The sequence below is a fragment of the Nothobranchius furzeri genome, chromosome 17 (assembly GCF_043380555.1).
Source record: "Nothobranchius furzeri strain GRZ-AD chromosome 17, NfurGRZ-RIMD1, whole genome shotgun sequence".
Lineage (NCBI taxonomy): Eukaryota > Metazoa > Chordata > Actinopteri > Cyprinodontiformes > Nothobranchiidae > Nothobranchius > Nothobranchius furzeri.
In genome coordinates this window covers 39959220-39983201 of record NC_091757.1, presented here as the reverse complement: position 1 = coordinate 39983201, position 23982 = coordinate 39959220, and the positions used below count along the sequence as shown (strand labels likewise).

General features: G+C 43.1%; 1 protein-coding gene across 2 annotated transcripts in view; it reads right to left on the bottom strand.

Annotated features, from left to right (window-relative positions):
- The window catches only part of adgra2 (adhesion G protein-coupled receptor A2), a 53145-nt gene that overhangs the window by 6336 nt on the left and 22827 nt on the right, over positions 1-23982 (bottom strand). The window contains exons 2-8 of one of the 2 annotated variants that reach the window (XM_054731406.2): positions 23480-23549; positions 8326-8397; positions 7408-7479; positions 7251-7322; positions 897-1060; positions 365-578; positions 57-221 (exon numbers count right to left, since the gene is read on the bottom strand). In XM_054731406.2, coding sequence (XP_054587381.2) covers positions 57-221; positions 365-578; positions 897-1060; positions 7251-7322; positions 7408-7479; positions 8326-8397; positions 23480-23529 — 809 coding nt within the window. In that variant the 5' untranslated portion in view covers positions 23530-23549. The remainder of the gene's footprint in view (positions 1-56; positions 222-364; positions 579-896; positions 1061-7250; positions 7323-7407; positions 7480-8325; positions 8398-23479; positions 23550-23982) is intronic. The other variant, XM_015972310.3, reaches the window with a different exon arrangement.

The window sequence follows — 23982 nt, the reverse complement described above, 5'->3', positions numbered from 1 at the left end:
TGAAATACTAAATTCATTCGAAGCCACTCGTACAGTTTGATGTTACTATGCCAAACCTGAACTCTCCACGGTTGTTGATGATTTTGTCTTCAGGACAGAAGGTGTCGCTGTTCTCCAGCACTACTATTTCAACAGTGCGGGAGGTGTTGCCCCGCCCAGTGGTGACCACACACTCCCACTCCCCACTGGCCTCCACATGGACGTTGAATAGTATCAGCTCACTGAATGAAGACATGTTAGGTCATCATAACACATTATCCCCAAATGCTAAATTAGAACAATGTACTCAGGAATAAACACAAAGCACATGTGAGAAGAACATGAAAAAGAAAGTCAAAGCTGAACCAGATTTTATTTTCTGTACCTGGTGATAAAGGTACAGTCATGCACCACATTATTCTCCAGCTGGACACCCTTGTCTGGGTTGGATGTCACCTCTTGATCGTTGTGGCGCCAGTGTAAGCTGGTGATCTTGTCCACAAGGGCAGCAGTGCAGTGAAAGGGCAGCCGGTCTCCTCTGAAGACCACCTGACGCTGGGATGGCAGCAGGGACATGGTGTGCAGCTCCGGTGGACCTTCTGAGGAACACGGTGGGAATAGTCCCAGATATGGCTGTCACATTTCACTGTAAATTGTTTTAAACCATTGAACTTTTGGTAAATGCTTCCACAGAAGCATATTGGATGCAGACTGCAACAATTTGTCAATAAAACCCATGGGGCTAGCTGTCAACACAGAGTTCTCACACATTTAGTTAACATGTCCCTGCTGAGACAGGACGTCCAGAATGGACTCAAGCTTCATTACAGTGCGACTGTCATTCACTGGGTAATTCTCTCTGAAATAAAGTGGCAAACCGCCTCATTCATGTGTCTCCCTGCAGCCAAGGTCCTCACCACAGCTCAGCTGGCTCTCCTTCAGCGCACGAAGGGGCATTCCCCTCAGGCTACTGGGATAGGCACACAGCGTTTCATCTCCTAACCGCGCCGTGCTGCTGCGAAAGAAGGTCGGCACCCAACGCAGCCCACAGTCACATGACAGGTAGTCTGAGTTGAAGTTCCTGTAAGAAAAAAATGAGCTTAGGTTCAGTCAATTCAAGTTCAAGTCAACACCTATGATTAAATATTTAGATTTATTTAAAACATGATTGGTTTTGGCATTAAAGTAACGATTGGTTCGATTAAACCACCAAATGGTTCCCAATTGAAGCCATGTCTGCAGTTCACCGCTCCCCCAGAGGATGGGTCAAATACAGAGAACATAGTATCAATTTCGATTGTACAAAATGCAAATTAAGGGGGGAAAAAGGAAGGCTTTTAACGCTGTGAAACGAAGGCTTCAGGAGCGCAATGTCAAATATACCCTGGCGTTCCCGGCAACACTACGTGTAAAGTGGATGGGGGGGGGGGGGGGGGGGGGGGAATGTAAGCTTCAACTGGCAAAGGCAGCTGAAAAGTTTTTCAGCAACGAGGATGAGCAGGAGAAGAGGGTGCAAGGAGGGGAGACCCCAAATTCGACTGATTGATGACGTAATCTCGAGGAGCCTGAGACATCTGGTGTCTGACTGTTGGAGAGGGCAGATCTCATCATCTGTCATCTTAGGAGGGGAGAAGCAGAGCAGCATCCTACGGACCCGATAAGGTTTTTGTTTAGGCCCTGTTCATGGGAATGTTTTTTTTTATTTGTTATGTTTTTGGCTGTGTGCACCCATACAGTGGGTCTTTTCTTCAGGAGAGGAAAGGTTTATTTTGTCTAGCATGGTTGCGGGTTTAAATCCTATTGGAACTTACAATTGGAAATGACAGGGAAATATGTAAAATGTATATCTTGGAATATTAATGGGTGTAGAAATACAACCAAAATGCGTAAATTACTATCTTATTTAAAGTCAATACAAGCTGATATAATTTTTCTTCAAGAAACCCACTTAAAGGACGGTGAAGAACTGAGGTTCCAAGGTGGTGGGGTAAATCATATTTTTCATAGTTCCTATTCGAGTGCTCGCAATGGGGTAGTTATACTTATTAAAAGAAGTATTTGATTTTCATTGATTAAAGAAGTTAAAGATACAGAAGGAAGAATGGTATGTGTCCAAGCTTTGGTAGAGGGAGTAAAGCTAATATTGTGTAACATCTATGCCCCCAATAAAGAAGACCCTCTTTTTTTCATTCGATAAACAGGGTATTGGGAGACATGGATGGACAAATAATACTAGCAGGTGATCTGAATGAAGTAATGGATCCTGTTTTGGATAGAAGTTCATCTAAAGGCTCAATTAGTTCTAAGGGAAGAGAAGCAGTTCATACGTTAAGGGAAGATATGGGCCTAATCGATGTGTGGAGGTTAATTAATCCATCACATTTTACTCTCATTGCCACAAATCTTATTCTAGGATCGATCTGTTTTTAATTTCTAAATCTATGTTATCTAATGCAATAAGCTGTGATATAAAAACAATTGCACTGACTGATCACGCAGCAGTTGAAGTTAGTATTAAACTAGGACTGGAGAATAAAAGAGGTTCAAGGTGGAGGATGAGTGTCTCGCTATTACAGGATAAATCATTTAAGGAGTGTTTGGGTGAAGATCTTAAACATTTCTTTGAAGTAAATATTGGTAGTACGGAATATATTCAAAGTGTTTTGGAAGCCTCTAAGGCTTATGTGAGGGGCAAATTGATAGCATACGCTTAAAAAAAAGATAGTGTCCTTAAGATTCAAGAATTGGAGAAGGAAATTAAATTGAGAGAAAATATTCTGTCTATTCAGTATAGCAAATTAATTTATAGAGACATCTGTGGGCTTAAGATTCAGTTTAATGAAATATATAATAAGAAAGTGGAATACTCCTTGTTTAGATTAAAAACTACATTTTATGAGGGAGGTGAAAAATGGGGAAGGTACTAGCAAGACAAGTTAAAAAGGAGGATTACTCAAACAGTATTCCTGCTATTAAACAAGGTAATTCTTTGGTAACCTCAGAAAAAGATATAAATAATGTCTTTAAGCGATATTATGAAACATTCTATGCGTCCATGGTGACTGATGCTGAGAGCCAGGAAGGGTGTGATTATTTTTTCTCTAAACTCAGTCTACCTAGATTGCTTCAGGAACAGGCAGAGTTGTTAGAGGGTCCAATAACAGAAGGAGAAATTAGAAAAGCGATTTCACTAATGAAAAGGGGGAAATCTCCAGGCTACGATGGCATTCCGGCCGAGTATTATAAAGAGTATATAGACATTCTTTCCCCGGTTTTACAAAAAGTATTCCAAGAATCTTTAGAAAGAGGCCAACTCCCTCCCACATTGAACAAAGCACTGATTTCTTTGATTCCAAAAAAAAAAACAGACAGGGATAGTACAGATCCATCAAATTACAGGCCGATTAGTTTGTTGAACTCTGATTGTAAGATACTTACTAAGGTGTTAGCCAGGCACTTACAACAAGTCCTTCCTAATATCATACACCTGAACCAGACAGGATTTATAAGAAACCGTTCTTAAGTGGATGATGTCAGGAAACTGCTGCATTTAATGTGGTTGAGCCAGTCAAAGGATGAGCCTGTAGCTGCCTTCTCCTTAGATGCAGAGAAGGCGTTTGATAAAGTTGAATGGGGTTTTCTTTTTTCTGCTTTATCAAATTTTGGATTTGGGTCACAATTTATAAATTGGGTTAAAATATTGTATAAAGAGCCGAGGGCGGCAGTTATAACCAACAAAATTATTTCACCTTTTTTCAGTTTGTCACGTGGGACCCGACAGGGGTGTTCTCTCAGTCCTCTATTACTCATTATATTTATAGAAACGGTAGCTGTGAGTATTAGGTCAAATAGTGATATTGGAGGTATAAGAACGGGCCAAGTTGAACACAAATTACTTCTTTATGCAGACGATATTCTAGCAACGATAACTAGTCCACTTACTTAACCACATTTAATGGACACTCTAGAATCCTACTCAAAAGTTTCTGGATATACAATTAATTGGTCCAAGTCTGAGGCTATGCCATTGTCGGGTCTGTGCTATTCACATATGGTGGAGAAATTTCAATTTAAATGGACACCTAAAGCCATGAAATATTTGGGGATTAAATTATGCCAAGAGCTAGGTGAACTGCCTTCACTAAATTTAAACCCAGTTTTGTCAAAAATCAAAACAAGTTTTGAAAAGTGGGAGGCATTAAAATTGACTTTATGGGGCAAAATTAATATTATTAAAATGATTATAGCACCCCAGCTCAATTATATGCTCATGATGCTACCTATTTCTATTCCTCAGGACTTTTTTAAAAGGTATGAACATTTGGTTAAACATTTCTTGTGGGAGGGTGAAAGAGCAAGAATAAAAATGGAGAAATTGTATGCCCCCAGAGAGAAAGGTGGATTGGGACTTTTGGACCCAAAGCTCCATTATCTATCATTTGAAATGGCAAAACTAGTTAAATACTGGGAGGAAGATAAAGAAAAACACGTCCAGAAGTATGCGTCTCTTTGGAATAACCCTGCTATATGTATTGGTAAAGTACCGGTGTTTTGGGGACAGTGGCACTCACGTGGTATATGTAATATTGGAGATCTGTATAAAGATGGAAACTTTATGTCTTACGAGGATCTAACCCGTACTTACAAATTTCAAGGTAAAGGATATTTTTGGAAATACCTCCAAATGAGACATTGTGTGACTTCTAAATTTAAGGAAGTTCCTGAGAATGATATTTTAGGTTATATTAAAATGCCACGTGATCGCCACACTGCTTCGGTGTTTTATAAACTGTTTAATCATGGTTTCAGTGGGGAGTCTTCAGGCGTCAAACTACTTTGGCAGCGGGACTTAGAAACAGACTACACAAATGAAAAATGGCTAAATATCTTATCAGACAGTGGTAAATATGTGAAAGAGGCTAGAAGTAAATTTATACAGTACAAGGTGTTGCATAGATACTACCATACTCCTACCAGGTTGCATAGAATGAAACTAATGCCAAATGATTTGTGTTGGAAATGTAACAGTGAAATGGGGACATATCTACATTGTTTTTGGGAATGTTCTATTGTTTTACCCTTTTGGACTGATGTCCTGGAAATCCTGGGTGCTTGGTCTGGCATAGAAGTCCCTCAGACCCCGGATCTATGATTACTGGGAGACAGATCCCAAATACCAAATGTTTCAAGAGGAACCTTCTGTATCATTACAGTCGGACTAGTTACAGCATCCAGGATTATATTAAGACATTGGAAGACTAAAGTGCACCCTGGGATTGATGAATGGATTGCGGCGATGGCGGAAACAGCTGTTTATGAGGCCATGCTCAGCAACCTGAAAGGGGACAAGGACACAGATTGGAACAGCTTTTGGGGAACATTGAAAAATGTTCCCCAAACGTTGAAATCTAACGCCTCACTGCCTGGATTTGGATTCCTAACTGACCCCAAATTAAGAATGGCCACTGGTCTATGTAGCTGTGATAGCTGAACCCGAAACTCTGAGAATCGTTGGTACCCTGGGAAAAAAAAGCGGGGGGGGGGGGGCACAAACCTGTGTATTTTCTTTTGCTTTTGAATATTCTTGTATGTAATAAAAAATCTGAAAATAATAAAAACTTTAATTATTAAAAAAAAGGGGGGAGAAAGTGAGAGTCGAGCTGTCCGGTGTCTTGGTGTGGGCGTGTGGACAAACGAGGACCAAAGTGACTGTCTCGCTGGTTGTAGAGCAGAGATGGGCAACCCTGGTCCTCGAGGGCTGCTATTCAGCCTGTTTTAGTTGTTTTTCTGCTCCAACACACCTGAGTCCTGGATAAACCACCTGTTCAGCAGCTCACTAGGCTCTGCAGAAGCTTGTTAATCACCAGCAGATTCAAACCAGGTAAGCAGAGAAACAACTAAAACCTGCTGTAAAGTGACCCTCGAGGACCAGGATTGCCCATCCCTGTTGTAGACGGTTTGTGGACAAACGAAGAAGAGGACAAACACCTGACCGGACAGCAAGCTGTGGATCCATAACCAATTTATATGTAACAGCACATTTAAACACAGCATGAAAGCCGACCAAAGCGCCTTGCAGAAGATCAGAATTAAACAGAATAAAAACAGTTCAATAAAAACGGATTTAAACAAGCAGTAAAAACAAGTAAAACAACCAAAAAAACAACACAAGACAGTAAAAACGGGCATAAAAAAGGGTCATAATCCAAAAGCTGATTCACAGAAATGAGTCTTCAGTCTTGACTTGAAGTGTGAGAGCGATGAAGACTGCCGTATGGTGATGGGAAGGGCATTCCAAAGGACAGGTGCGACATAGTATTAATTCATAGTCAGAATATTCACGGTAAATCCTGGAATGTTAATGGTGCTCCAACATTCTTTGTATTTTTTCCTCTCCTCCAAGAAGGACACAAGCAGTAGCAGCATAGATCAGGCTAGTGTTAGCAGTTTGGGCTGGCGTTAACGGTTTAGGCTAGCATTAGCAGTCGCTCAAACTAGTGTTGGTCTGTGGTTAGCTTTACCACGACCAACGTTTTTTAGTCCATGTTGAAGTGGGTTGGTACTAGGGATGGGTACCGAATTCGGTACTTTTTACGGTACCGACTGAATTCCACAGTACCGACTGAGTACCACATCCACGTTATTCACGTCATACAAAACTGTGCCTTTTTTCGGTACCTGTGCCGTGTGCCAGCGCAAGAGTGAATGTCATCAGTCAATGTGGGCGAGCTGAACAGAGCAAGCAGCATAGCAGAGAGGAAGCCTTCACTAAATGGGATGGGTAACTGGGTGATGATCAAACCAGCAACAGTGATCTAAGTGAGGCATCATCATCTCAATCTGCTCTGGTAGCAAAATAAAATGTTTAAGATAACAGTAGCTTGATATGTAAGCTTCCATTCAACTAATGGTTTAATTTTCATTTTATAAAACTACAAGACCCACCATCACACGGTTCGTCCAGAGGGGAAAGGAGAGGAAAAGGAGTACATGGAGCTGGGTTTAGTTTATGAAACACCACAATATTAAAAAACAAACTGCTGTATGGTATCGATGTTTGCTTTAGTTTCACTTGTAGTTTATACTACAAAGGGCCAGAAACGTGACACATTTTAGTATGCTACATTAGATACCCCACACTGCTTATATTCAACAACAACAAGGTAAATGTGGTTTTAAATTCTAGGACCCCTTTAAATTGCATATTTTCAGTAATATGATTGCTACATTGTAACCATGCCATTGGTATCACTCTGTATCATTACACTTACACTAATTTCAGAGACGGCATCTCCTCAAACACTCCTGGCTCCAGGGTCGATATGATATTTCCAGAGAGGTTGCTAACAGAAAACAAAACAGACATTAACAAGCTCCTTCATAGCTTCACAACAAGTCAGAAGGTGCTACAAGTAATCAGAGTCTCACAGTTTAGTGAGATTGGTCAGCCCGTGGAACATGTCTGCAGTCAGGCAGCCGATGCGGTTGTTGGAGAGGTCGCTAAACGTGTGAAAAACAAAGGAATGTGTTAGCTATTTTCAAATGAATAACTCCTCAGCAACAAATTGTTAAGTCCTGACTCACTCGCTGCATTATTAGATCAAGTATTGCATGTTCAATCAACCAGCTGGTGAACCTCATGATTACTCAAGTCTAGATGTTGCCTGAATTTCAAAATCAAGCACTTCCCCTCATCAGGACCTCGTGGTAACTGAGTAGACGTTTATCATCCGTGGGGTAAAGCAGGGCCCCTGTTCTGCCGTCTACCCCTGAGTGTGATGTATAGCTGCAGCCCGAGAGGGATCTGCTCTGTTGCACCCCTGACACTACCCAGCGGAGAGCTGTCCAAAGCATGTGTTTATCTCCCCCCTGTTTGTTTTGAGAAGCCCCAGACCTTGCAGGGAAAATACAAGAAGGGGGAGGAGGGATGAGGAGTCACACGGTGCAGCGCAGACAAACTCTTTCGACCCACACCACAACTAAACACCGGTGTCCAGAAATACGAGGAGAGAGCGGCTGCAAAGGGTCGTTCTGTCACATTGCATGACCTGTGAGGAGCCTCTGCATGATCCCTTCAGAAATGATAAAGATGGCATGCCTGGGCCTTCACAGCACATAAGTTTAGTAAATGAGGCTTTTATGGCCACTCTAATAGCTTAGTTTATTGCATGACAACTGTTGTAAACTGTGTATATTTCAGTTTCACTCAGCTACTTATGAGCAACCATAAACAAACTCGGATCTCTGCTTTTCCATAGCAAGAAGTCCAAACCCGAGTCTGTGTTTAGGCTTTCTGTTTGTATGTTTGTTGCACTGAACCTGTTAAACAGGCTATTATCTACTTACAGTTTCCGAAGCTCAGACAGGCCTTGGAAAGCTCCAGGCACGATGGTGCTGATTAGGTTGTGCTTGAGGTCCCTGGAAAAAGAGAAACGGATTATTAAGGAATTATATGCAAAGATAATTCTGACAAAGGGATGTCAGTACTGTTGGGATTGGCTTTCTTCTAAAGATCTCTGTCTTGTTTCATGTTTCCAAGAAAACCCTTTTAGCGTAAAAAGAATGTGTTGAATCAAAAGCATTTATTTGGTTATTTTCTGAAGATTTTAAGGCACTTTTTTCACCTTTCTCTCCTCTGCTAAAGACATCCATGCACTCAACAACCTAAACTCCCCCTCCATCAGCTAAGCTGCGCCAGATTCTGCATCCAAACTCTTTTTTCTGTATCTAAGTGGAAAAGGTGTCATTAATCAGATTAGAAAATGTGATGTGATATTGAGGTGTTTCAGTCCCCATACGATTTGTCACAGTGAAGAATTTCCTTACAGGAGTTTAAGCGGCATTTTTGTTTATTTTTGATTCAACCACTAAGGCCTAGTCCACACGTAGCCGTTTTTTTTTAAAAACGAATATCCGCCCCTCCAAAAACTTGCATCCACACCACCTCGTTTTATAAAAAAAAACTCTGTCCACATGTACCCGGATAAATACGTTGTTAAGGACATGCCAGACCTGTAGGCGGCAGTACTTCCCCCGTTCTTAACCTCGTCCTTCGTCTGTGGTCTTCCGCAAGGAGCAGTAATTCCGCTTGCAAAAACAAACAAGCAAAAAGCGCTTGGACAATTGATAAAGCGAGCGCAGCTCTGAGGGCATCCATGATGTCGGCTAGTGTAAACACAGGTCGCACACGTGATGTCAGCATTTTTTTGTCGCGGAAAGTGACGTTGCGGACCTTAAAACTCCGGTTTTGTCTGTCCACACGCAGACACCCAAAACGGAGAAAACGCTGATCTTCATTTTGGCCGGAGTTTTTAAAAAGATCAGTTTTCGTGTGGATGACAGGCTAAAACGTAGAAAAATATCTACGTTTTGGCAGATCCCCGGCTACGTGTGGACAGGGCCTAAGCCTTAGGCGTTTTCTCCGTTTTGGGTGTCTGCGTGTGGACAGACAAAACCGGAGTTTTAAGGTCTGCAACGTCACTTTCCGCGACAAAAAATGCTGACATCACGTGTGCGACCTGTGTTTACACTAGTCGACAGCATGGATGCCATCAGAGCTGCGCTCGCTTTATCAATTGTCCAAGTGCTTTTTGCTCGTTTATTTTTGCAAGCGGAATTACTGCTCCTTGCGGAAGACCACAGACGAAGGACGAGGTTAAGAACGGGGGAAGTACTGCCGCCTACAGGTCTGGCATGTCCTTAAAGAGCAAGTCACCCCCCACAATAAACTTACTCCACTCCCACTTCATGTTTGAAAAATGCAACAAATGCTGTTGCTTGGCAGACCGAGAGGGCGGAGCTGCTAACAAATACACACACACACATGCTCACAATGGCATTATGACATCATAATATACCAGATGACATCATAGCATACCTCTTAGCCAATAGCGGTGGCAGATTTAAATTCAAATACAGTGCAGAATTTTTCCCTGACAACGGCGCAACACTGACAGTTTTAGGCAGAATATTTGAATTTTAACCAAGATGCACTGAACTGCCAAATTATTGACCACACATGTCTGGAGCATGATTAGACACTCCTTAATATAGTTTATCAGCAAAAAAAAAAGTGATTTGGTGGTGACTTGCTCTTTAACAACGTATTTATCTGGGTACATGTAGACAGAGTTTTTTTAAAGCGAGGTGGTGTGGATGCAAGTTTTTGGAGGGGCAGATATTCGTTTTTTTTTTTAAAAACCCGGCTACGTGTGTACTAGGCCTTAGTGTGATGGAAGTCCCGAGGGGGATTTTTGGTCATTTTTTCCTTCTAAGATTGACTGTCATCCTTACTTTTGACCACGCTGCCTCATGCAGTGTAAACCCTCGAGAAACTCCTAACCACACTGTCTATTATCCACAAAGATGAGCTTTTCTGGGGGGTGAGCTTGGGCAGAGAAATTGTTTTAGAAAATGACTTCCAGCTAAAAAGATTACAACATGTGGTATGGTTGGGATATAATCAGAAGATCAGGGGTTTGTGTTTTGGCCCTGTTTCTCTCTGAACCATTGCTCATGTGTGGATTACAGACAGGCGACAGTTCATAATGATGGAACAAAAACTTTCTGGCATCAGACCGAAGCATTGTCTTGGCTTGGACAGCTACAAAATTTCTAAGCTTCTTTTCTACTTTATGAATTTTCAATTAACACGTAGAAGTAATCAAAGCAGAATCAATGACACCCCCTCGTGTGTGTGGCCTCCTTGAAGGTCTATTACAGTGTTGTGTGTCTGTGTCCCACTCCCTGTCTACATGTGTCTCTGTGTGTGTCGGTAGCTGCATAGGGTTTGTTGACCCGAGCAGAGCGGAGGAAGAACAATACTTCTGTTTCCAGTCTGTGCGTCGTGAGGCTCATTAGTGAGGCGCTGAAAGACGAGGTACTGCCCACCATTTCCTCTCTCTGAGGTCCGTCTCCCTCCCTGTCTGCCTCTTTCATGGACATGCACAAGCAAACACTTGAGATGAGCTTGAAAGTGCTGCTGTGTTCACAAAAAAATGTGAGTACATAGTGTATAGGATGCTGTGTAAGTCTTCTATTACTCTGACATTATTGAATAAATCCCTACAGCTGTTGTGTCCAATTATACCCCTGCTGCTATCCCAACACACCTGGTTTGACTCAGTGTTGATTTTCAGGCTTTTGCCAAACTTGATGACATGCTGAGGAGTGTTAAAGCTGGGAAACACCTAAAACAGGCAGGATAGTGACCTCTGCAAACCAGGGGCCTCATTTATCAAGCTTGCTTACGCACAAAACGGGGTCAGAAAACTGCGTAAGCAACTTTCCAGGCAAACTTTGGGATTTATGAAAGAAAACTTAGCGGAAAAATGTGCGCAACTTTAAGTTGACTAAGGACCTGGCTTACGCACATTTTGGACATGGAGAGCACCTGCAGTGCTGCTGCTGAGAAGGATACAATAATGAAATCCTGCTGCATTATCAATTGTGCTGCTTCATTTTCACACAGAACAAGACCCCCCACATGCACACACACACACACACACACACACACACACACACACACACACACACACACACACACACACACGCACACTCACACACACACACACACACACACACACACACACACACACACACACACACACACACACACACACACACACACACACACACACACACACACACACACACACACACACAGCCTGAAGCTCAGAATACAGAATGCAGAATATCGGCAGGGGGACAGATTGAGACAGAATGTCATGCGTCTGTGACAGTGTGTGTCCTGTTACTGTGACCCGAATGATCATGCGCCCTGGCTACTTGGACAAGAGAGATCTCGGTTTGGTTGACTGTTTAGCGTGCGTGACTTTCACCTGGGAGTCTGGGAATCGAATCCCGATTGGACCATTTTTTTTATATCCGCCACAGATCTCTCTGAAGAATTCACAACATTGACGGCTTCAGCAACGCTGTGCCACTCCGTGGATTTTCTCTTATTTGTTTTGCAAAAGCACTTCCTTTCATTTCTCCACCTCAGCCACAAGTACCTCAATTTCTGCTTCTGTGAAATTGTGCTTCCTTGATCTGCCTTGATCTACAGTCGCCATGTCATTGGCGGAGCGCTGCAACAGCCGGCTTATGTATATGCATGAGATCCACAAGGCACTTTGCATTGGCTACTTATGGCAGTAAGTGGGCGTGGTGAGGGCGGGATGTGACTAAAAAGCAGCTGAGAACCTTTCTAGATAGTTTCTGATTTATGAAGCGGAGATTGCGTGCAGCTGTGTGTACTCCATGTTTGATAGATCACAAACCTACTTGGCATAAGTACATTTTTTTTGCTGAGCTTAAGTACGGTTTTAGTAAAGATTCTACACAATGTTTGATAAATGAGACCCCAGGAATGGATGCCACAGACATTAAGTATTCAAGATGTTGGCTCTTAAACCTGATTTTAACTTTCTATTAAAAGGTAAATTTGTGGTTTTAGAAAATTATTTTCAAGTTTTGTCTCGTATCTCGGTCCAAAAAGGGCTGCTGTCTTTGTATTTTCATTTCTGTAGAAATGTGACATCATTGAATCTCAGTTTGGAGATCTAGTTAGAAATCTTTGCTCAGCACTTTGGTCAGCTGACATGCTGTTTATAAATGTGCTTTACAAAAAATCATGGCATGGCGTGGCGTGGTATCATGAATGCATGCAAGTCCCTTGAACTAACTGAAAGAGTGAAATGCTGCATGTGTGCCTCTTGTCTCTAAAACATACAAAAGAAACAAACTCTGATACACTTTCTTATCACCCAGCTGGGGAATGTGAAGGACATCACCACAAACAACAGACAGGACCTTTGGCTCCACGGCCACCTCTTAACACCAGAACAGACCCATCTTAATCCCATCTGCCTCTCCTGACTCTCCTTCCTCGGCTGAACACCTCTGGGTCAGTTCCAGCTTTATTTTAAACCTGCTGTAACTCCAGCAGGCCTCACCTCACCTCCCTCCAGGGTGATGACTAGTCTCTGAGCCCCCCTGGAGAAGCCTGCACCCTCTCTGAAACAGCTTCACAGCTCAGTGGCCTTGACACTGATGACAACAGCTGTCACCAAGGAGGACGATACCAGCGGAGGCTTCAAAGCGTCTGATTTGCAGAGCATGACATTTGTACTCTGAAATATATAGTTTTAATGTTACTATGTTTTACTCCTGTGGCTATATGGCAGATTTCATTATTCTCTGAGAGCAGAGCTTTATCGCCTTCACCACATGGCCTGTATGGTTAGTTTGTAATAGGCTCAAGACCCAAAAGGGAGCTGTTGTCTCCCAGCAGAAGCTACCATTAAGAATTTCCTCTTTCTGATCAATGAGGGTAAGTCCTCTGCCATTCTGAAGAGTCACCGCTCTGTGGGTGTGAGGAATGAACACCTGGACCTTGCAGCCTGGAGAGTGGCGGTGAGCTTGTGTCAATCGAGCGGCAAAAGGGTAATAATGAAGACACCGTCTATAAAGAGCGCCAGACATGGAGAGCACCATTAGCAGAGACTGGAGTGGGGACATTGTCTGGACCTTTGGGTCTGGATGGAGCTGGGAGAAAGAGTGAAGCAAAAGCAATGGCTACTCACTGGAGTCAAGGCTTTCTTGTTTCTGGAGGTTTTAAAGGAAAGATTTGGCATTCGAGAGTGATATACAGGCTCTTGCTGCAGACCCAGATTAGCAAAGACCTGAAGAAAAATGTTGGGGAGTAAAAACTAAACCGTATTTTCTGGCACCTTGATTCCTTAAAGAGGTCATTAGGAACATTTCTGTGCTGCGTGTCATTTCCTGTCTGGTTGCAGAAGAGGCCCTTGCTCATTTATTTTTACAGTTTCCTTTTTCTACCTTTTATTTTTTTTTTACTAGTGAGTTTTCCCGTGTAGGGAGGGGCAGTTGGGTCAGGAGATTCAGAACCAAGTAAAATTGTCCCCGTGTATGGCCCCGGGGACCCCACCTCCCTACTCAACAACACACTTGCTCACAATGGGGTCTCTGTAAAGCAGGGCCAAACGCACTCTTGCCTTCCCCCAAAACAGGAAACAAGGGTTTGCGGCGCTCTTGTTTTTCCACTCATTTCCTGCTATACTGCGCCTTCCCCAGATTATTTTCTTTACTTTTTTCTGGTTCCTGTCAGATTAGATACACCTGATCAGCGTTCTGTTCATGAAGCTAACTTGCTACAGCCAGAAATCGAAAGGACACAATTATTATGTTTTAATCTTTTCATAAATCTGACGTTCTTTAGGCTTTGGATGACCACCAGATTATTATTTCTTTAGAACACCATCACTCATTGCTGATAAGGCATCGACCTGCAGCTGCACTGTGACTGACCTGAAACTGTGGATCCAAACGCACCACTGCCAGCAGTGTATGCAGAAATAGCAACATACTTTTATTGGAGTTTGACATTTCCTGAGTTGATTATATGTTTCTATAATCTGCAGCAAGAAGAGATGGAGATTTTTCTGCCAAAGAAAATACTGGAACCATTACTGACTCCAGCTCAGGCCTGTAGAGGGGCCAAACTTTCAGACCTACCAGCTAAAAAGTTTTGTTTACAGTGAAACATATTTACATTTGATAGATTATGTCTGAAGTCCAGGTCTCTGTAGGATTAGGTTACCAGTTAAACTTTCCCTCCAACAATAACAACTTTTATGAAATATGAGTTATTTCATATTGTAAGATTGAGTTGAACTAGGTCAATAAAACAATACGTGGTTTGGAAAGACAAACCAGTGCTATTTGTTTGAAACAAAACAATATTTTCAGCCAGTAGGTGGACTACAGCCTGTGGAGGATGTCAAGTGGGAGGAACAATGAGAGGCTCAGAGAGATGCAGAAAATCAGCGAACGAGCACAAACGGAAATGGGGGAAGTAAGTCCTGAGAAAGCTCGAGTTCCTCCTGAGGAACATGCCATTGAAACCATATCAAGTTTTCCCAAATGTGTGTGTGTGTGTGTGTGTGAGAGAGAGAGTTACTGTTTTATAAAGCATACTATTTGGTAATGGGCTTATGAGGGGGCTTGCTGGCTGTTTCAGTAAACCCCTAGAGCCATGACTGAGCTAGGCTTGCAATACAAACACACCCCGTTCCTTCAGTTTATCTGAGAGACACATCTGGAGTCTATCAACTCCAGCAGCACCCCCTTTTTGTTTCCACTCCAGCACGCTTAACCCATTCCTCACCCACTCCACCCATTCGTGTCACGCAGCCTTAATAGGTGGCTGTTGCCTAACCAGGAGCGACTGAATGGCGTGTGCGTGAAAACACACTCAGTTTTTTTTCCCATGCGTGACCTCTACAGCTGCCTTTTGGACCGCTACAGTCCAAACTCCATCTTATTTACCAGACTAGAATAAAAGGTTCTTATATAATTTAATTCTTTTTTACATGCTGAAATCTCAACATCTGCCGTGTTAAAGGTCACTGAGATAAATGTTAAACGGTGATAAAGGTTCCTCTCTAACTTTCCCTCCTTTTACCCCCCTTCATCATACCACCTTCAGCCATCTCGGCTCCACTTCTCCGGTGTCAAACGGTAAAGTTGTTTAAGTTGGACTTCTTCCTGACCTCAGCTGCTCAGAATGGCAGGGGTAATTTCAAGGCTGGCTTAAGAAAAACACAGTCATTGAAAATGAATGGCCACACTTCCAAAAGCAGATGTACCATCAATAAAAACACCAAATTGTTTGCAATGGTAAAAACGACTTGTGTTTTATTGAGAAAAATATTTTTTCATCATTTTTTGCTCTTTATCAATTCAACAGGAGGACATATTTTGTGTGGGATTCCCCAAGGGAGTTGCTTGGGTCCTTTATTATTCAGTATATTTGTAAATGATATGTCTTTTGCATGCAGTGAATCGCACATGACTGTATATGCGGATGACACGACAATATCTGTTTCAGCTTCAAGTTTAATTCAGGTCAATGTTATGCTTCAAAAGGAGTTAAAGTCTATCTCTGAGTGGGTAGAGGGAAATAAGCTAACAATTGAATGTATTAAAAACCAAGTGTATGCTATTAGACTCTAGGAGTTTGGTAAGAAAAAACCACCAGTTAGACATCTATTTATGGGGACAACAAATTGAACAAGCAAAAGAGACCAAACTACTGGGCATAACATTGGATCAATCAATGTCATGGACTACACACATTGATAATATTGTAAAGAGAATGAGTAGGAGCATTTAAGTAATTAGGAGCAATGCTCATTATGTTACTGGAGACCAGAAAACTTGTTGTACCGTCTCTGGTTTTGTGTCATCTGGATTACTGTTCAGTTGTTTGGTCCAGTGCAGCTAAGACAGACCTTGACAAACTTCAGAGAGCTCAGAACAGAGCTGCGAGGTTGGTTCTTGGTTGCCCTTTTAAAACTAATATCCACTGGATGCATTTTAATCTGTCATGGATGAATGTAAATGACAGACAAGCCTGCAGCCTGGTTGTGTCGTTACACAAAATCTGGGTTTTACATAAACCTTTTAGCTTGTTTACAAAGTTGTTACCAACCTGTGAGCGGCACGGTTTTAACACAAGGAATGCCTCTCATTTTATCTTTACTCTTCCATCGCCAAGAACCAATGCACTTAAAAGGACAGTCGTTTACAGAGCAGTCACATGCTGGAATATCCTGCCTCCTGAACTAATAACAATAAATGATCATGATGCATTTAAAGTGAATCTCAAGAAATTTGTAAAACATAAGCTTGTACCAGACAACAGTTACAGCTATTTCAATTAGATTAATAGATTTTAGATTTATAGACTTCAATTAGATTAGAATTAACACCCTGACATTAACACTTTGTTATTGTTATTGTTTTATTGATTCATTGATCCATTTTTAAATTGATTTTTTAGTAATTTTTTATGATTTTGATTTATGAGGTTGATTATAGGAGTTTCTTGTGTTTTTCTTACATTGTGTATGAAATATTTTACTTTTAATCCTACACTTTCTATGTGATATTGTTGTGTTTTCTTTTCGTTTTGTTTCTTTTATCAAGTGGACCCCAGGAAGAACAGTTTTCACTATTGTGATGACTAATGGGGATTATTAAATAAACAAATAAACATATTTAGACTTTTAGTCACAAGTTTTAATAGTTTTATGGACAATACCAGATTCATGAAGTTCTTTGCACTAAATCCCTCTCACATAAGACGTTTTCAGCAGTTTTATTCATCACATTTTCAGGACCTTCCAGAATGAGCCGTTCCAGGGCTCTGTCACTTTAAGAAAACAAGCTGGAGCTGGCCACGCCCACCCAACCCGCACTCAAGCTGCTATTAGCTGAGAAACTCTGATATCTGGGAGGGGCTCAGAGTAGAGCCACTCCTCCTCCAGAAGCAGCTTTCTCTTGTATGCGGTTCAATAGTAGACAAATAATTCCTAAAACCATGGATTATTTTCACATTTGAAGTGTTTATAGAGGCCGTAGATACCCACATGGCAGCACAAAAGGTTGCCTCAGGTGAATTTTACATACTATGTGCCCTTTAATGCACATTTTTACCATAGAGGTCACCTCAAACTCTCAAGCTCACCTCTGCAGACAAAACCAGTCACCCTGCCAATACCCTGGATATATGACCTGTCCACCGCAAACGCCCTGCTGCTACCTCATCCATCATCAGCATTGCCCCTTTGCCCCCCTTCCTTGTTCCCTCTCTCCACGTTGGGTGAACAGACCTGGTAATGAGGGCCCCGTGTGCCCTGCCTGCCTGTCCCATGTCCCATGGTGCAATGGGGCCCAGTTGGACAAGGGCCAAACTCCTTCAGCCCTCTTTGCTCATTACTCTCATTACCTTCCCTCATATCAGTGTGGGACAGGCTGCTGGGATCTGTCCACAACTCATAAACCTCTTGGCTCGTTAGTGCAGGGAGCTCCTGTCACAGAGTGTGTGGAGGTACTCAAACAGGTAGAGCAGAATCAAAGACCTTTATGCAATAAGTAATAATTGCATAATGCAGGCATCACAAAAGAGGAAAGGTATGATTAAAGCTGTGTGTTATTCCCTGGAGCTACAAAAACACAAGTTATTCCAAGATCCAAATGTAGCTTTTGGATGGGAGGCCTCTTTAAAAAAGCTACAAAAACACAGTAGTCCAGTAAATGGGCAAAAACAAACACGCCTAAATTGCCTCTCTGTACTTGGGTGGTTTGGCAGATTTTGAAGGCTATAGTCACTTCCAGGGGTTTTGTCCCAATGAAAGGGCTAACTGTGTAGATTGCAGCGCTGCTTGGCCTGGGGCTGAAGGAGGGTGGCTGGCCGAGGATCTGGATTTTCCAAACAACAGCGGATCATGATGCATTCAACTCCTAATAGATGTCTGGCATGAGCTCACAGATGTGAAAGTGTGTCCACGGAGACTCTTACCAGACACGTTTAAGATGACCGAGGGAGAAGTGAGGCTGCCCATACAAGGAAACACACTCTAGACACCAGAGTCACAACAGAGACGGGTGTGTGTTTGTGTGTGCATGCGTGCATGTGTGTGTGTGTGTGTATGTGTGTGTGTGTGTGTGTGTGTGTGTGTGTGTGTGTGTGTGTGTGTGTGTGAGTGTGTGCGTGTGCGTGCGCGTGCGTGTGCGTGCGTGTGTGTGTGTGTGTGTGTGTGTGTGTGTGTGTGTGTGTGTGTGTGTGTGTGTGTGCGTGCGTGTGTGTGTGTGTGTGCGTGTGCGTGTGTGTGTGAGTGTGCAGCCAGGGGAGCAAACTTTGTTTATCCTTGTCACATCAGGGCAGAGATGCATTGTAATTCCCTGATGTGTGTTTACTTGGCCCCAGTGGGCTGGTCTTTTGATTACAGCACTGACCACATAATATGAGTAAGTGTTCACTACTACTGCAAATGACAAGCACATGTCGACGCCATGTTGGAAACAATGAGAGGACCTGAAGAGTCATGGCGGGCCGAGGAGACAAAACAAAACGCAAATCTGAGTGTGAAGAAGAAGAAAACTGACGTTCAAACCTCACAAACTCCATTGATCCAATCAAACCGTTCCACAACAGACGGCTATTTTCCTATGAGCTCAGATGTAATTATAAGCTGTGTGGCACTCCCAATTAAAGGTTAAATACGTCAGAGGGAGTGAGCAGACCTCCACTGATGTGTGTCAGAGATCCGGCAGAGGTCGAAGCAGAGGAGTAAAATGAAACTTGTCTGATTCATGTCATCTCCCGTCTTTACACCAGATGCGTTCACCTCCCACCGTGGACCACAAGTAGGTGTGGACATCTGTCGTAGTTTGTCTAAACGCTCTGCTCTTTCACCAAAAATTTTCATTTGATAAAACTCCACCCTATTTCAACGCAGCCTCAGGTACATGGTCCACGTTCAGGTTACCCAACCTTTTGACCCTGCAACCCTGTAAGGAGCCTTGTCTGCACTTGTAAAAACAAAAAGCAACATCATCTTATTTTACACTGAAATACTTAAAATCCCTGATGTGTAAAAATATTTGACTCATTAGCGCCACATAGTTCAGAGTAGGTATTGCAGCTACAGTAGCCCACAAGCATCAGAAAGGCAATGTGTCATAGACACTGCTAGGCTGGCAAGCCATCTTGTATTTGTGAATATATACAGAACAAAAGAAGTTGGCTTCAGCAACCGTTGGTATAAATTTCTAGACTAAGACACGAGCACTGACAGCTACTTTGGGGGTCACACACATAACACCACACACCAGCTTTCAGCCATCTGTACGTTTTCTTTAGTGTTTCTGGTGCTGTGCTGATTCCTGCAGTCAAAGTTTCTCTCGTGGAATGGAGAGCCTTCTGTCTGTGTCCCGTGAATATGTGTAGAATGGGTCTCATCAGTCATGTGCGTCAGCTAAAGCCTGATTCATGCTTCTCCGTCTCCGTCAGTGCGGAGACACGCAACGTCCTTGCGGGTCTGCCGGAGAGCTCTGCAAGGACGGACGAAGTCGAGCTCTCTTTTCTAAACATCCGTCAGTCGAGACGGACAACGCAAGCTTTTGATTGGTCAGGACGCCGCTGTTATCTACAGCGCCGCCATTGCGCCCTCAAAAACATAAAGAGAGCCGAGGATAATAAGCGGCAGACACGGAGAAGCTTTAAGAATACCTCGTGAAAAAACTCTAAAAACATGAATGTTTAATTCCCCCGTGACTGGATGAGTGAAAAGATGTGCAGGAAGCATTTTATTTGTGGACGGAAATGACAGGAAATGTGGGTTTAGAGGTGGGGAGCGCATGAAGAGGTGGAGGAGAATGAGAGACAATTATGTCCGTGTTAAAAAGTCTCTTATATACAAAAAAAAAAAATATATATATATATATATAAACACACTATCTTGGACCGATACATGACAGGATACAACAGAACAGCGCTGCGCCCTCTGTTGTCCTGCCGGGCAATTGCTTTGCATCACTCTCCAGGAGACGGAGAAGTATGAGAGCAAAACGCTTCCGTCAATCCGTGCGTGTCTGTCCCTTGTGGAGCTGACGGAGAAGCATGAACCAGGCTTAAGTCTTCTCCCTCCAGTGCTGCTGCTTCTAATGCATCTGCCATGCCTGCCTTGCATCCAAGGGCCAGAATACACTTTATTTTAATTATGCATAGCCATGTTCATCATGGCAGCTTTGTGTAATTATGCTTCTGTTTGAAGCGTTGTTTCTGCACATCCTCTGAAATTAACACAAGTCCACAAGATGCATTATATGAGTGACTGGTAGGGTGAGTTAACTAAACAAGCCAGAGACACTTGCCATTGACACACCGTCTCTGGTTTAGAGGTGTTTCACAGTATCTGCGATCCCACTGCTGTCTTTTTTTCTGTTGGGATCTCAAAATTAACCAGTTACTGATTTCTTCAATTAACGCCATTGTTGTCTTGGTTGTACCCAAAAACCCAGGACTCTAATGGCGCTTACACATTAGCGTCGTATGATCTGGGCTTGGTGGGGCTGGATGGCGTGAGTTCAGCCTGGTACAGGCGGTGTAGTGTGTCACGACGCGCAGGTGAGTTGAGCCGGAGGTGAGGATCCGCATGCAGGGGAAGAAGGAGGCAGGCAGGCAAACTGGAATGTCTAAAGAGTCTTTAATAACACTGAGCATGCAGGACATTGAAACAATGAACCAACAAGACACACAGAACTGAGAGGGTTTAAATACATGAGGAGCTGGGAGCTTGGGTCATTGGGTGACGAGAGGCAGGTGGGAGCAATTAACAGGGACACATGACTGAACAGAACGGGGAGACAAGACAGAGTGTGACATAGTGTTCACATATAAATGCGAAGTACTTCTCAGGAATACGGAAATCCCAGAGCCCGTGGGCGGCATTTAATACGTGCGAGAAATTCTGCGGTGTCCTCTATAGTAAGATTAACAAAAGCGGGCATGAGCTGTGTTGCTTTTGGAGACTCTGAAGACTCTGAACCACATTAAATTATTAGTTTGCTGTGTGTGTCCTCATAATCTTGTGCTCCGCTGCTGCGGGCCACACACACACACACACACACACTGCTTTCTCCACTGAGCAGCTGTCGCTGGGGTGAGAGCTCCGATGTAGAAGACAGGGACACACACACACACACACACACACACACACACACACACACACACACACACACACACACACACACACACACACACACACACACAGCTCACACTCTTCTCCTTTTCCCACAGATCGGCAGCTTCGTGCTACAGGCAGAGAATTTTACTTAACAGCATCCCGCATGAAAATGAATCGCGCAGGCGGGAACCCCCGCTGGCTGATTCTACTCGCCAGTCGAAGGCGGTATGCTTAATTTCAGCCAACCAGTTAGTCCGTAGTGTCACCTTGGTCCCAATCTGACCGCTGGGGAGCAGGTCTGAAAAAAAGAGTTGCCTCGGACCAAAAAACACATATCTGACTTGTGTGTGAAACCAAATTCCGGTCGCTAATGTGTAAGTGCCATATCCAGTATGAATACTCTACATGCCCCCTTGTGGAATACTAGTAGCAAGTATATTCCCAGCCTATTATGGGTCTACTGTCTACTCTATAATCGACTTCCAGCTTTCAATCCAGCGATCACCTGCAGTTAGCGCAGGGCAAGCAACCCAAAGGGAATAAGCAGAATTTCCCCAATCCAGCAAGGCTGCCACAAAGAGAATCAGCACCACCCCGCACAACAGATAAGCTTGTTCTATGCTTGACACGTCCCGAGGTACGCACGGCTCTGCGCGGCAAAATTGCGTCATTTTAACAACCACGCCCCCCACCGCGCCTCCGCACGGCCCAAACTTTCCACACCGCGCACCTAGGAAATTTTCTAACCACGCGGACGGTTGGACAGAGAAAAACATGGCGGACTGGCAAGAACAAGTATGGCAGATGTTCGTTAATACAGACATTTGTATGATTCAGCTCTCAAAGATCACCGTGATCAACATGTTGTTAATAATTCTTGGAGAGAAATAGCTCGCACTGTCGGAAAAGACGAGGACGCTGTTAAAAATGCTGAAATGCCATGTTGTAAACAACAGTAATTTTTACTTCTACTATGGTGTAGTGTTGGATGCATGCCGTAGATGCTGCCCCGTTCAGTTTGGGAGAATATTGGCTCACCACAGAGACAAGCCGCATGAACCATAAACGCTGCGAGTTGTGAAGCGCGTTCCATCCGCAAGCCGCATCACCAAACGGAAAGTGAATGCGTCAAGCATAAACCAAGCTTTAGAGGGAGAAGGACTTTCACGTAAAAACGCAAAAGTAAAACACAGAGCATCATATCTTGTATGTCCCTAAACAGCTTCGGTATTTCAATATGGAGCATGACTATGGAGCGCCGACCACCGTTGATGTGTAAAAATCTAAATTTTGAAGCTATAGTAGGAATATTTGCAATTGACTTTGGTGAGAATAATTAATGAAAAAGGACAAGTATATGACCGCGAGACACAATATTTGATAATAAACGAGTAAAAATATTACTCACTGTGCCTTTAAGTCACAGCTTTGTTTTGGTGTAACTTTTATATCAAGTATACCACGTTGCGTTACCATCAGGATCCTGTTATGCAGTCTTCCTGTCAACAGATTTAGCTGCATCCTTGATGTGAGACTGGTGTGGTGAGAACTCGTAACTTGGCCTTGAAACTGCACACCCCTGGTGTTCTCATGCAAAAAATAGAATAAAATAAAACTCTGCAAATTTGGCATTTGTTCTCAACTGGCACGTCTGGTGTGAGCTCCAGTAGGTAAGAGCTAACAAGCTAACGACTGCAGCATATTGCTGTATTTTTCTTTCTGTCAATGATTTTGAGAAGCTTGCTCGCTTCATGGGTGGCAGCTCCAACTGGCATGTGGTAGTAATATACCTCCAGCATGCCCACAAACCTGCACAACAAAAGAAGTCAGGCAGCAGGATCTGCGCTGGAGCTGCACATGTGGTCCTGCAAAGCCTCACTCAGCCAAAAAACTAGATTTAGATGAAACTAGACAAGATTAGGGTCTCACAAAAGAATACTCACCTATGAGATTCTAATCCTTTGATCATCAAAAGACATTTCCTGTAGATCATCAAATCATGGAGGAGTTAACCTATAAGTCAGGAAGCCTTCTTAGCAATTAGTGCTTCATTAGAGCAAAATACATTTCCATTATGAGTTCCAATAGTCATCAGAAGCCATCTGCACAATGTCGTACATAATAGCCTCAGAAGCGATCTTGTCTGTCACTTGTCTAACACCCCATTCATAGAGATTAGGATGGTGTTAAGGAGGGCCAGACTGTCTGAAAGCTGCCAACACGAACCTCCTGCCAGAAATATCTCTTATCTTGTCTCGTGGAGTGGAGTTTACCCAGTAATGAAGGACCAAAGTGTAATTATGTGAAGTTCTCAACATATCCAGTCTGAGTGGATCATCCTCCCTGCTGGAAGGAAGCCCATCAGTTGATAAACGCACACAGCTTTGCTCAGATCGGCTCAAATCTCTCTGATTTACTTCATCTCTGTTTGACTCAGACCAGAAGC